At 50.0% G+C, this 14,336-nt stretch overlaps 1 protein-coding gene across 6 annotated transcripts in view; it reads left to right on the forward strand.

Moving 5' to 3' along the window:
- The window catches only part of PRKAG2 (protein kinase AMP-activated non-catalytic subunit gamma 2), a 256,153-nt gene that overhangs the window by 199,901 nt on the left and 41,916 nt on the right, over positions 1-14,336 (forward strand). For all 6 annotated transcript variants that reach the window (XM_045792281.2, XM_045792282.2, XM_045792283.2 and 3 more), the window contains one exon: positions 703-772. In XM_045792281.2, coding sequence (XP_045648237.1) covers positions 703-772 — 70 coding nt within the window. The remainder of the gene's footprint in view (positions 1-702; positions 773-14,336) is intronic.

Genomic DNA, 14,336 nt, shown 5'->3' on the forward strand with positions numbered 1-14,336 from the left:
CCCTCTCGGGGGTCCCACGGCCCCCAGCCCCTCTCCCGGGCGCGTCGCCCCGCCCACCCGGCGGCGCTCCCCTCTGGCCCCACCCCCGGCTGGCTGGGACCACACCTGTGCAGGTTAACCCTGCGCGGACGCGCCGCCCGTGGGTGGCGGGGAAGGTGAGCGGACGAGTGCGGTGGGGTGGGAGTACAGGGCTAGGATGGGAAAACCGGCCTCCGCTAATGGCGGCCCGGCGGCCGTGGCGGGAAGGAGGGCCGCGGCCGGAGGGGGGCGCCCCGGCCGCCGTCGCGCGAGCCGGCCCCGGGCTCCTCGGGGTCCTCTTCCCACGCTTCCTCCTCGCCGGTCCGTACCAAAGCCGCCGGGGGGCGGGGGAGGACGGGCGGACCGTTCCACTCGGGGAGGGGCGGCAGGTTAGGCCGCGGCCCGCGCCACCTGCGGCCCCCCGGGCGGGGGCGGGCCAGGGCCGCGCCGCCCTCTCGGTTCTGCTCGGTACCCTCCTGGTGGGCGGCGCCGCGCCGCCCCGGCCCCGCCGCCCGCCCGGAGGCCCCTCCCCGCGGCGGCCCCGCGCGTCCCCGCCCGCACTCGGCGCCCGCACCCCCGCGCGCCCCCGCCCCGCGTCCCCGCCCCGCACCCCCGCGCCCCCGCCCGCGCGGCCGGGACGAGCGCTGCCGAGCGCATGCTGATCCCTGTCCTCCTCCTCCTCAGGCGGCGCTGGCGGCGGCCCCGGGACCCGCGGAAGCCGGCATGCTGGAGAAATTCGAGTTGGAAGAAGAAGGTGAGTGCCCCCCGCCGGAACGCGCTCCGTGTCGTCGCCGAGGGGCCGGGGCGCGGGGACCGCCGGGGTTCACGCCCCGGAGGCCGTGCGGCCCCCGGCTGCCGAGCGCGGCCGGGGCTGCAGACGCCGAGCCGGCGCTGGGGACGTCTGCAGTGGCCCGCGGGTGCCGTTCGGGGCTGGAATCCTAGCCGGGTTCGGGAGGGGAGTCGCGCAAGCCGGCCATCCGCACCGATGGGCGGCCCTTTTGTCCTTACCAGCCGAACTCAAAGGAGAGCAAGGTGTCATGCAGCGTAATTGTTTGTAATGCCACCGTACACGGAGGGTAACCCCCAAATTATGTTGATGGCCCCTACCTTTAAATAACACAGACTGGTTCCCTTATCTGTGTTTCTGAAAATACCACCAGTAGGGTGTGTCTGCTGGTTAATAGGGAAAGTTAAATAGGAAAACCAGAAGCGGCTTAGTGCGTTGGTTTGGAGTTCAGGTGACCCTGTCACTCCATCATTTCTGTCGCCTCTTCTCTCACTCGGCTTCTCCTTTTCCCTGCCCTGTTTTCTTCTTACTTGCCTGGATCTTGTCTTGAAGCTGTTAAAATGTGAAGGGGGCGAGTTCTCTGGCAAAATTAATATCTTAAAACGGAATACCATGAGCGTTCACCTGGATCTTATTTTGAAACTGTTAAAATTGGAAGGGGATAAGCTTGTTTTTTGGCAAAATTTGTATTTGAAATGGAATATGATGAGCTCAAAGTTGAAAAAGAACTTCGTACAAGATGCTTGACAATGTGAGGCATTTATTTTAAAAGAACTCCACACTGCCTGGCGTTCTTGCGTTATTTACTTGGTGACTCCTCTTTTTGTCGAGAGTATTTGATAGAATAAAGCTCCTGGAACAAAGAATGTGCCATGTGGATGCTGTGCCCTGTGCCAACTTTACTTTAATACTTGTGTTCATTTACAGTCAGGCAATCACTTAAATAAGCATACACAGCCAAGATGAGAATGTTAACCAGACAGTATTAGGCCAGTACCTACATTTATTTTACGTTTTACACTCCCTGCAGCATTTCACAAACATGTTAGCTGGGAGATAATGCATGTGTAGTAATTATCGTTAAAAGTCTGCATCTGTATTTATTATTAACCAGCAGTTACACGATACTTTTCAGAATCTTACTGGGACTTAATTTGCATTTTATCCTACTGAAAAATAATCCAGTATCTTAAATCGAATGCACTCCATTACTCATCAGTTCCGTGTCGCAGGTCAAATTTTGACCACTGTCCACAGAGCAGTATAGTGTAACTCCCTTTCCACTGAGACTTTGAATGTCTAAATCACGGGGGTTTTCTTTGTCCCTGAGATCGGTAACGATGAGAGTCTATTGCATTTAAACTTTTTGCAGATACACGTGGGGGCGAGAGGAAAGTGGAGAGTAGTTGCGTTAGCGAGGCACCACAGTTAGGGTTAAGAACACAGTCCCAGCTTCACATCTTAGCTCCATTTCTTACTCAGCTCTGTAACTTTGGACACATAACTGAACTCCTCTGTGCCTTACTTTCCCTGTTTATAAAATGGAGCTAATACCGGGGTGCGTTCAGGATTAAATGAGATAATTTATGGAGTGGTAGTACAGTGTAAGTGCTCTGGGAATGTTAGTTACTATTATTTTTTAAGTACCATTAACCACTCTTAACTGAACTCATGGACTTTTGAAGGTTTTTATTATTGAATTTTAACATAGAAATTGTCCTCAACATGGATTTGATGGGGTTTTTTTTCTTACTTGAGATTTATTGATTTAATTCTGTTGCATTTCTCAAAGCCGATACACAAGCCTTGTTTCTTTTGCATTGTTTCTTCCAACACAGTGAACGCGAAGTATTAAACCTAAGCATCTAAGAAAGGGGATTTCCTGTTTTCTCCCATCTATTTTTATCTATATTGCTGTCATTACTTTAAAGCATGCTGAATCCCACAAATAACCCTGTCAAACTTTTCTAGATTTTTAAGGAGGCAGAATGTTAAGCACTCGCTTGGAAGCCGTTAGCAGAGCTGGAAGAAGAAATAGTGTTGGCGTGGTTGTCTAAAACGCTGCTTTGTTTTTTCTGAACTTCATATTGCTTATTCATCCATGGTATGGAAAAACTGAATATCAAGCAGAATCTTACATTTATTTGCGGGTGGTGGGGGGCAGGGAGTCCTAACAGTTTAAGCCATTACACCTTTAAATATCCTGTGAACTGATGTGTTAGCAGCCTACCTAATAGATAGCTGTTGACTAGATCCTCATTAAATCTTGAAATTTCCTTCCCATCCAGTTAATATCGTAACGTATGCCTTGCGCTCTGGACACGTTGCTTAGATGGACATACATTTGCTATACACAGAAACACACGATGACTAATATTTTTGTGATCAAGTATTTTTCTATTTCCTAATAAATTATAACTGACACTGTATTTGTTAGAAACAGTTTGGGGGCACTGGTAAAGTTGGACTCATCTCTTAAAACGTCATTTGCTTCTGGGAAGGAAGAAAGAACTGTACCACCATCCACCATGCCTGGGCAGGGTCATCTTTTGCCTGGGTTCTGACACTCGCGGCCTGCCCACTTTCTGCTGCCAGCCCTTCTTCTCGTTACACTCCGACAGAGGGACCACTCCTTGGCAGGAAAATCTTTCCCACTGTCTCCTGTCTACATATAGGATAAGTGCGTGCTTCTCTTCATCTGCAGCCGCACCGCCTCCCAGCCGTAACATGCCCGTGATCAGAGAGTGTTCTGTGCCAGAAATCACCAGAGAACCATTTAAGAGGCAGATACTAATTTTGCGGGTCTGGGGTGGGGGGGACCTGAGAGTCTGCATTCCTGCCAGGCTTCCCTGTGCTGCTGCTTCGTAGACCCCTCTGTGAAGGACAAGGCTCTAGAACAGGCCTCAGCAAACTTCTGCAAAGAGCCAGATGGTCTCTGTGTCTGTCACGACTACCCAGCTTGCCCGTGCAGCAGCTGGGCAGAAAGCCGCGGAAGACCAAACTTGGTCCACAGGCTACGCTCCAGTGAAACTTTATTTAAAAAGCAGGCCAGTGGGGCGCCTGGGTGGCTCAGTCAGTGAAACATCTGCCTTCGGCTCAGGTAATGATCCCGGGGTCCTGGGATGGAGCCCTGCATCCGGCTCCCTGCTCGGCCGGGAGCCTCCTTCTCCCTCTGCCTGCCGTTCCCCTGCTTGTGCTTGTGCTCTTTCTCTGTCAAATATATAAATAAAATCTTTTAAATTAATTAATTAAATAAAATACAAAGCAGGCCGGATTTGGCTCCCAGGTGTACTTGGCCAGACCCCTGCTCTGCGTGCCTCCATGGTCTCTGTGTTAGGGTGTCCCATCGTACTGCAGGCAAGACCTCCTCTTCCTGTGTCTCCATCCTGCCAGTCTTACTTATGCATCACAGCTCTGCCCAGTTCTTGCCCTCTTTTTGAGGCCGTCCCCTAAATCCCTTCTGTGCCTCGTTCACAATTCGTCTTGCTGTTTCCCGTGCCTGAGATGGCCAGAACATCGTACTTGCTCAGCAGTGTCGGGAATCCTAGTGAGGACAGCATCTCTGTAAATGTTATTTTCTGGGAGTGTTGGGAGGCCTCCGAGATGCTATGTATGCAAAGTGGTGAGAACAGTGCCTCACCCGTAGCAATCACTGTATGCGTTTGCTTTTCCAATTTTTTATTCACATGTCAATCATATTTATGTTTGTTTTTAATCAGGATTAATTGTTTTGGACTTATTTTATGGCAGGACCAAGCACAAGTACTTCATAGGGACCTAAACACAACCCAGGAGTGCTTTCCGAAGTATTTAAGTGCCAGCCATTCATTCATGATCAGTATAAATTTATAATTCTGGCACCGCTTCAAGACTTTAACAGCCCCGTGGAGCTATCGGTGTTATCTCCCAGCTTCCCTCCTGTCCGTTCAGCTGTCACAGACTCTTCACTTATTTCAGGTTTTCAGTAACTTGCTGTGGGTGTCTCGCCCCACTTAGCTGACTCTCCAGCCGGCTTCTCCCCCTCTTCCCTCGCCATCTGACTCCTCCCCGATCCCAGACCATCCTTCCAGTCCTGGCTGTCCTTCTTCACCCTCACAGCATTCTCCAAAGCATAATCTTTTCAGAACTCACCTTCAACTCATTTTTCTAGCAAGGCTGGTCAGCCGAGTCTACACGGATCAAAAGTATGTAAGAAACAGGGACCACCTTTTTTAGGAGGGAAGGCAGTATTGTTCAGTCAGGAATCTCGGTTTTAGGCCTAGTTTGGTAATGAAGTAGCTGCATTCTCAGATAATCCACAGTCTCTTGGGGCTTCGCTTGCTTGTTTGTTGTTATTGTCGTTGTGAGTTTTCTGTCTAAAACGGGGCCTGGCACTTGGCGAACTCGTACTTTTCCTTCTAATTCAAAACTACGGCCTAAAGCAACCAGCAGCCACCCTGTGAACTAACAGAACCAAAATTTTGTGCCCCCTCAAACTCATTCATTCTTAACTGGGGGAGCAGAGCGAGAACAGATTGGTTCTTGTCAGGGGACAGAAGATCTTCCATGTTACGGTGGTTTGTGGCTCTCCAAAGGGCCACGGTACGTGGACGGATGCGCCGCGTCTCTGTGGTATTGAAGTTTCACGGTGGGACAGTTAGGAGGGAAAATGGATAAGAAGTTTCAGAGGGGGGATTGGACAGTGAAAAAAGCTTGAGGAACATGTTCTGGCTTCAGGGAGACTTGTCTGTCTGTGTTTTTATGGTGAGCTGTCAGAGCACCCCCTTAGCACTAGGGAGCCCCTGCTCCGTGAGGCCCCCCCGGCGCTGATGTGAGGAGTGCTGACCTCTGGTGGTAGACGTGCTCCGGTGACAGGCCTGTCCTCACCCCGGGCGGCTCCTCCCTAATGGTGAGATTATTACAGATTATTGGAAGGTTCTGAACTTTGTCCTTCCCTATTGCTTTACATCCTCACCTTAGACAAGAGATTCTCTCTTCATTATAAAAGTAGTCACACTTTTATGGAACATTTACAATTAAAATTTTTCTTCTGCTGGCCCCATATTTAAAAACTGGCCGTATTTAATAGATTTTAGGTATGTGTTTTCATGTCTCCGAAGTCAGGCTGTAGCTTGACATTTGGTGGTATCTTCGATTTGATGAGATAGAGGAGTCGTCTTATAGACTGGGGAGGTTTTGTTACCTGAAATGGAAAGACCCTGACTACTTGAAATAGAGGAGAGTGCAAAAACTGGAGGGCATTCGAAAGAGGGGCCTGTCTGCAGGCTTCACAAGTAACTGGAAAGTCGTCAGGAGCCGGGCAGCATTCTGGCCCTCTCCATGACAGGTGGCTCTCCATGACCTTCCCTTTCCAGACCGACTTTGCCTGGTTCTGGCTGGCACTCAGCTCTGACCCCATCAGTGTGCAGGCCACAGTCCAGACCCGCGATTCACATGGCGGGGTTGGGGGGGAGGGGAATGGCCCCATCCTACAGCTCTGAGTGTGCTGCAGAGTCTCTGAAAGATATTATATGGCATCTCTGAGACTTTAACTTTCACCTGTGGGTTTGAAAGTGGGGAAACTGGATACTACAGAGCACTTGGAGTTTACTTAAAAGAAATGGAAGATTTCGTGTATCCCTTTTCTGTGGTTCTCAGAACCAGCGTGTATGAAGCATATCGAGCACTCTTGCAAGTGTTCACATTTATTGAACCCTCAGAACAACCTTGAGAAGTAAATATTTTTATGATCCCTGTTTTATAGAGGAAGAAATCAAGAAAGTAAGAGGACCTTGGGGCCATATCTGGGAAGGTGGAGAAGCAGGATTCAGACAGTCCTGTGCTCTGAGCCAGTGCGCATAACCAGCACGGAATCATCCTTTATTCAGAAATCCTCTGTTTTCCCACCTCCTGTCATTCACTGGCCCGCTTCCGCCCGAGCCCCCGAGACTCTGTGCAAGCTCCACCGGACACCTGTCACGCCTCTTCTTACTTTGAACCCTTCATGATAGTCCACAGAGCTGGCCTCTGCCCTGCGCCCCCCACAGCACCCTCACAGGCCCCTATACACAGCTGGCGGTTCGTTCTGTGGCCTCAATGGTTCTTTCTCGAGCACTGGACGTTTGCTCATGGGCCTGCGTGGGGCGCACCTGCCTTCACATTCCACAGCCTTGCTCGCTGCTGGCGCCTTAATGACCCTGGGGCTGTTGCCCAGTGTTTGAATCCCATGTGTTAAATCACCACGAAGCTTCATGACTGGCAGCGCCCAAACAGACACCCTGGCCACATCTCTCCCGAGTCCCCGGGTGTCTGCTTGTCGCCTCTGCCGACCACGCCTCAGCCCCTGTGTTCTAGCCTCCTGCACCCCGTCCTCCCTTGTTTTCACCCGCCGGATTCGATAAGCGGCAGCACATCCGCTGAGCTGCTGTTGTGGCTTGCTCGCCCTCCCACATCCAGGTGATGAAACCCTGTCGCCGACGCCTTTGGTGATTCTCCTTTGCCTTTAGGCTGGAGTCCACATTCTTTCACCTACTCTGCCGTCCCCCAGTGCCCCCCTCTGCGCCCCTGTGCTCACGTCTCCCTCCGTCTGTCCTTGGCTGCCTTGCCTGGTTCCACCGGCTTCCCACCCTGGGCTGGTCTTCCTTTCCCCTTGGCCACCTGCCAGTTTTCTTCAGATCTCAGCCCAAACGTCACTTCCCTGGGGAAGCCTTTCCCAAAGCCCCAGACAGGCCTTGATGTGTTCTCTCTTGATCCCTCAGGCTTGGTAGGGGCTGCAAAGGAGAGAGGCAGTTTTTCATGTTTCACGGTCCCTGACTTGTAAGCTCTATGAGGATGGGGATTGAGAACTTACCGCTCGCCAGATCTCAAAGATACCATGATGGAGAACACTTCGTTTCCAGTAAATAGTTGCTCCATACGTGAACACGTATAGACACACATATATACGTGTATACGTATATCTATTTTAAAAGTTTTAACTTTTCCTCTGGCACATAAGCTTAGCGTACTTCAGGTCATTAGAGTTATTTCTTATAAAGAAATGAGGCATTTCTGTGAAAGGCTTAGAGGAAATCCGTCTGCTGAGTTAATGTGTTCCCATCACAGAGCAGTGACAGGTGGGGGCGTGCGAGCAGGACGATGACACAGGGGTACCACCCAGAGGTGCAGAGGCCCTCCCCCCTGGATGTGGAGGCAGAGCTCGGCGGTGGAACGACAGCAGGACGGCAGCAGTGGGTGGAAGCGGGGTGGCTCGCTTACGTAATCTGGTAACTGAGGAAAACGTCTTTTAGGTCTTTCTTTTGTGGCTGGGATTGCACTGATGTCAGGAGAAGAAGCCTGGCTTATCTCTGACAGTAAAAGGGCGGGGGAGTCATTTGGGGGGAGGAAACTCATTTGGGGACCTTTTGGTTAAATTTTTGTCACTTTTTGCTCTGTTCAATTTACTGCTTCTGCCCCACTCGAACTATTTTCTATGACTCTAAATTGGTGGAACTGCCTGATCCGTGGTTGCGCACTGGTCGCTTGTAACTAACCGTAAGCTCCAGTGGTTTATAGATCATACGCTCCCTTCTTGATGGAGCGCCTCATTGTCCCACGAAGACCGCCTCAAGCAGACACACGTCCGTATTCTCGCATGCTTATTTACCCCCCGTGTTTGCTCTCTCTTTTCCCACGGACTTCTCTAGCTTCGGAGCTCGTGCCTGGCATGCCCCCCCCTTCCCTGAGTTGTGTGTGTAATTAGTGTCACAGCCACTAAGAGCACGGGTCGGGGCCAACTTGGAGCCCATTCCTTCCACCTAATACCTGTGGGACCTTGGGCAAGTTATTCCAAGCTTCAGCTTCTTCTATGATGGGGACACACTCGCAGCCCCTAGCGAATAGGATTATGTGAGGATTAAGTAATAAGAGCATAGCGAGCATAGCATTCACTACCACGCCTGCCGAGCAGGACAGTCTGCGCAGGTCTGGCCCGTGATGAAGGCCCGAGAAGGTCTGGAGAGGCATCTGAGCGGGAATTTAAAGGTCGAAGTCACCATTACTGGTGACAATGGTCCATGCAGCCACAGTTTCAGTACCTGCGCTGTCAGACTTCTCCCCGCGTGAGTGCTGCATGGGATTGGGTGCTGGACTTTGCTTATCCCCATTCCCCACTCACCCTGCAAGAAAGACGGTGTCATTCTTATTTGATGAATGAAGACACGCAAGGTACGGGCGTGCAGCGGCGCGCAAGCTCACACAGAAGGCGGTGCAGTTCTCATCTGGGTTTGGTCTGGTTCCACCCTGTTCTTCCTTCTACACCCCCTCCTGCCAGAACCGCACTTGCGGGCCTTCCCGTTGCAGAAGACTGGGCCCCGCCAACCTGGGAGCCTGTGAAGGGCTCCTCTGTTAGCGCCTCACTCTGCGAATCGTGTGCCGTGTTGGAGGTTGCCAGAGGAGCCACTGCAGGAGGACCTGTCGTATTGCTAAACCCCAAAGGTGTGCATGCTTCACGGACAAATGTCCAGGCTCTGGCAGACTGTAGTGGGTCGTAGGGGTTGGAGTAGCATTCTGTCCGAATCTCAGACTCGGGTGACGCACAGACTTCGGTTCACCTGATGGAACTGACTGAATTGGGCCACCACACGTGGGACTCAAGATGATTTGCTGAATATATTCATGTATCTCTTTTCCCTCCTAAAATCCCACTGAAATGGCAGCAGTAAATGAAATGGAATACAAAACGTAGTCTTGCTCAACAAAACCAAAAGCTTAGTTCTTGGAAGAGACAAAAAAAGTAGGCAAACCTTTGTCAGGTCTATTCAAGAATGTAGTGAGTGAAAATGCAAAGCTTCAGAAATCAGGGAGTTTCTTAATTAAAAATGCAAAGATTTAGGAAATAGCATTAAAAGAAACCTGAGTATACCAAACTATATCGATAAATTTAAAACTCTTCTCAGTCACCATAAAAGAAATTTAAAATTAGTTGAATTGTACACTTTAAGTAGGTGAATAGTATGGATGCGAATAATATCTCAACAGAGCTGTTTTTTTAAAAAAAGTAATGCAGAGTCCTCCGCCTTCCTCTGCCCCTGCAGGAGAGGCCCAGTGTCCAGCCTGTCGATGGGCACGTTCTGTAAAGCCTTCAAGGAGCAGATAATGTGTGGGTTATTTACATTATTTGAGGGCGTAGAAATGATGGCAGCTTCCCAGCTCATTCTGTGAAGCTAGCTCGATCGTGACACCCAGACCGGCTGATGGCGCACACAGACGAGCACAGACGACTCACCTGGCCTTGAGAATATGGGCAGAGCGCCCGCACACGCATGCGCAAGAGGAGCCCCCGAGCTGCCCGGTGACCGAGCAAGGTGTTGCCCCGGTGCAAGAAGGCTGCCGTTTAATAAGAAATCACCAAGGAATTAACGTCCGCCAGTTTAAGGAGAGGAGCTTCCGGTCATCTCAGTAGACACCGAAATAGAAATTGAACAAGGTCAGCATACGTTCCTTTAAAATAAATCCTTGATAAGCTAGAGGGAGAAGGAAACATCTTTAAGTTTCTGGAAACATAGTTGACGGAAGCCACTGGTGGCCACGAGGTGGTTCCTGGCACTGTCCCCATCAGGGCAACCCCAGCTGCCGACCCAGTGGGGGCTCGCGGCGGGATCCTCACCACAGCTTCGGCTGAGAGGTCGGTCTTTGTCCTGAGAACGAGGGAACATTGGCTGGTGTGGAAGTTTCAGCCGTGTGGCTCCCAGAATTCAACACGAATTCATTTTAAAATGAACGGGAATCACATGTAATTTCAAGGTCATGGCTCTGTTTGTCTCAGGCATTTAGTGCAGCCGGTTTTGACCGAGCTGGAGAGACTGTGTACCTTCACCCACCCACACTTCTTTCCTACCGCATCTTAGCCCTTCCTGGAAGAGCCCATGCGCTTCCCCCTTCAGTGGGGACTCGCTGCCCGAATGCACCAAACCAAATGCAAACGGCATGGAAAGAAAAAACCTAGTGCATTTCATTTATTTTGCTAACTTTCAACAAAAACAAGATCCTAGTTCTTGAAAAGACCAATAAGTGGGTAAACCTTACACCTGTAAAATTATATTTAAGCATTGACTTTAACATTTGTGTTTCTAAGCACTTTAGGAAAACTTACATGAGTCTGGGCTTTCCCATATACTTTAAGTTCCATGTTCCCCATTTTTGGTCATTTCTTGCTCAACCGTTTTAAATGGTTTTCTAAAAAATTAAAGATACCATATGTGAATAGTAAACTTGTCCTTCAAAAAGTAGAATAAAGAATAAAAGATGCATTTTTAAAAACTAACATATTGATCGCTTGTGGAATTACAATGAAATGTCTATATATTAAATTAAAGTTATGGGGATTGGAAGTAAGAAGTTGAGGCTTTTGGTTTCAGGGTGGTTTTAAGTGAAGTTTGGGGTGATAAGTGAATTTTGTTTTAAAATGCCTTCATCAGGGCACCTGGTCGGCTAGTTGGTTAAGCATCTGCCTTCGGCTCAGGTCATAATTTCAGGGTCCTGGGACGAAGGCCCACGTTGGGCTCCCTGCTCAGCAGGGAGTCTGCTTCTCCCTCTCCTCCCTGCTGTTCCCCAAGCTTGTGCTCTCTCTCTGTCTCTTTCTCTCAAATAAATAAATAAAAATCTTTAAAATTTTTTAAAAAAAGGGGCGCCTGGGTGGCTCAGTCATTAAGCATCTGCCTTCAGCTCAGGGCATGATCCCAGAGTCCTGGGATCGAGCCCCACATCAGGCTCCTCTTATGGGAGCCTGCTTCTTCCTCTCCCACTCCCCCTGCTTGTCTCTCTCTCACTGGCTGTCTCTGTGTCAAATAAATAAATAAAATCTTTTAAAAAAAATTTTTAAATATAAAATGCCTTCATCCTGGGGTGCCTAGGTGGCTCAGTCAATTAAGCATCCAACTCTTGGTTTTGGCTCAGGTTGTGATCTTAGCATCATGAGATCGAGCCCCGAGTTGGGCTCTGTGCTCAGCAGGGAGTCTGCTTGAGATTCTCTCCCTCTTCCTCTACCCCTCCTACTCGTGCTCACACATGCTTGCTTTCTCTCGCTCTCTCTCTCAAATAAATAAATCCTTTTTAAAAAAATGTCTTCATTCTTGCACACTCAGCTCTTTGAGACATGGTTTGGATCTGTTGCTCTGACCTGTGATGGCTTAAAGAGCAGTGTTGAGTCGTGGTCAGTGAAGGAGGCAGGACGTGCTTTGGATTCGGGTGTGTGTGTGTGTTGCGGCCGTGGCCAAGCAGAGCCTCTTCTCCGTGGTGGCTGGACAGTACCTTGAAAAGCCGGCCCCCAAGGAGAGGCCACCGGTCCCTTGGAGGGTCCCACTCCTCCATCAGTCCTGTAAGCCCCCCGTCCCCACAGCTCTGTTAGTAAAGTGTTCATAGACTGGCAGCGGGAAGGATGCCCTCGGCTTATTGGGTGAGGACAGCACACCATCAGGAGCAGTCCCTCCCTCCTGTACAGGCTTCAGTTACGTCCTCCAACTTGCAATCCAAGGAGAGGTTTGCTGGGGCATCCGGCCCAGAGCAGGCAGAATGAATCCTGCTGCTCCCGGTGTGGCCACGAGCTTAGGGGATCGCGAGGTCACTGGAACCAGTCCCTGCTCTTTTCTCTGCCGACCCCACTAGAGAGCCATCTGCGAGCCACTCCTGGCCAGCCTTCCAGCACCTTCCACCTGCCACCTCATCTTGCCTTTTTTAGACTAATTAGCAGTGACAGTCTGTCCTCTTCATCTTCATAGAGTTAAGGCTAGAAATACCAAGGAGTCACACCATCTTAGAATTCATTTTTTACAAATTCTCTCTAAGCTAAAATTCTATGTAAATAGGTTTTATAAAAAGTAATTTATGACTCTAGTGATTATCTCTGAAATGTGAATTCATCGAGTTGTTTTGCTGTATTTTCAGGTTTTTAAAATATGTACAGTAGTGTGAGCATTTTAATGTCTTCTGCAGTTTTATTTAATTCAGTTACATTTTTTTTTGTCCAAGAGAATTAGAAAATAGTCTCAATATAAAATATGCTTGCAAACACTTTTAAAGCTTTAAATTAATGCTGTTATGCTTTAAAAAGAAAATTGCATTGGGCACTTCCATAGATGCATTATCGCTGTGACAAAAAAACATCCCTTTTCAATCCTTTGGTCTTCCAAAGGTGCATAAATTAAAATTTCTTTTCTGATCATTAAATCTAGATTCACCAGTATTCTTTTAAATTTGGGTGCTTTGTTAGGATTTTTCTCTCGAGGGATAGACATGCAGTACAGTAATCTTGGACTCATAGTCGGTCCCCTGCATTTCACTTACAAGTTTTTCGGTGACCTGCCATTAAGCAGGCAAGAGCTTGTCCCAGCACCTGATGGGAACTGGCTGGATCGGGTGCCTTTCCGGTGCCTCGGGAAGCTACAGTCGAAAAGGTAGGCAGACCCACAACTTTGGTACAAGGCATACAACTACTCCAAAAGTGAATTCCTCACAAAGCACTGACGAGAATGTCAAAACAAGCAATTACTTCTGACTTGAGGTCCTCCGAGGAAGGCGTTCCAGGCCCTTGAACTCAACTTGGAAGCTGCGTCAGTTTCCTGAGGCCACCACCACAAACTGCCACAGATGTGGCAGCTTCGGACAGGAGAGCTTTACCCAAGGGGCTGGCGGCGGGGGTCCCTTCCAGTGGCGTTGAGGGGGCGTCTGTGCCCTGCCTCTCTCTCAGCTTCTGAGAGTTGCCTGCAGTCCTCGGCATCCCTGGGCCCACAGCCTCATCACTCAGCCTCCGCCTCGTCTCCACGTGGCCCTTCTCGTCGTCTCTGTTTTATAAGATCAGTGGTCTTTGGATTTAGGGCCCAGCCTAATGCAGGCTGACTCATCTCAAGGTCCTTACTGTAGTTATATCTGCAAACACCCTTATTCCAAATAAGTCTCATTCTGATGTTCCAGCTGGGCTCTATTTTGGGGAGCCCTGTTCAGCTAACCAAAGGCAGGCAGGGTCTCCGTGGGCCATCATGGGGGGGGAAGCGCTCTGAGAACAGCGCGAGCAGAGCAGAGGCAGAAACCCAAGGAGCACATTCCCAAAGCTGAACTTCCCAGCCTTCAAGAAAGGCTTTGGAAAGGAAGTATCAATGCGATGTGACAGTGGACGATTCCTAGGGGGTGTGGTAGGGAGGGGGCCGGGAGGGTAGGTCGGGTAAGGTGGCTAGAAAGCTCGATTGATTGATATGCGGTGTGTGGTGCAGTAGCGAGGGCTTTGGGGGGGGCGGTGCGGTCACATCCACTCGAAGGGAAATGCTTGCTTTCACGCTGTCCTGCCTGGCACGTACGGTTGCTTATGTTTAAACTTAGATGCTGCATTCTCAAATTCTTTTGTCGACCGTCGGAAATTCAACACTTCGACATACACTTTCTACTTCCCAGTAGTGCTCGTTCGCAGCTGCCTCGCCCCGTGGTGGGCTCCCGTGCTGTTGGGGATGGTGGGGGTTCACGTCCGTCCATACCCAGGTTCCTCCCATACCCAGGAGCGCCAATGCCGGTGTAACGCTCGGTC

Source organism: Ursus americanus, chromosome 3 (assembly GCF_024610735.1).
Source record: "Ursus americanus isolate L20-20 chromosome 3, mUrsAme1.1.p, whole genome shotgun sequence".
Classification (NCBI taxonomy): domain Eukaryota; kingdom Metazoa; phylum Chordata; class Mammalia; order Carnivora; family Ursidae; genus Ursus; species Ursus americanus.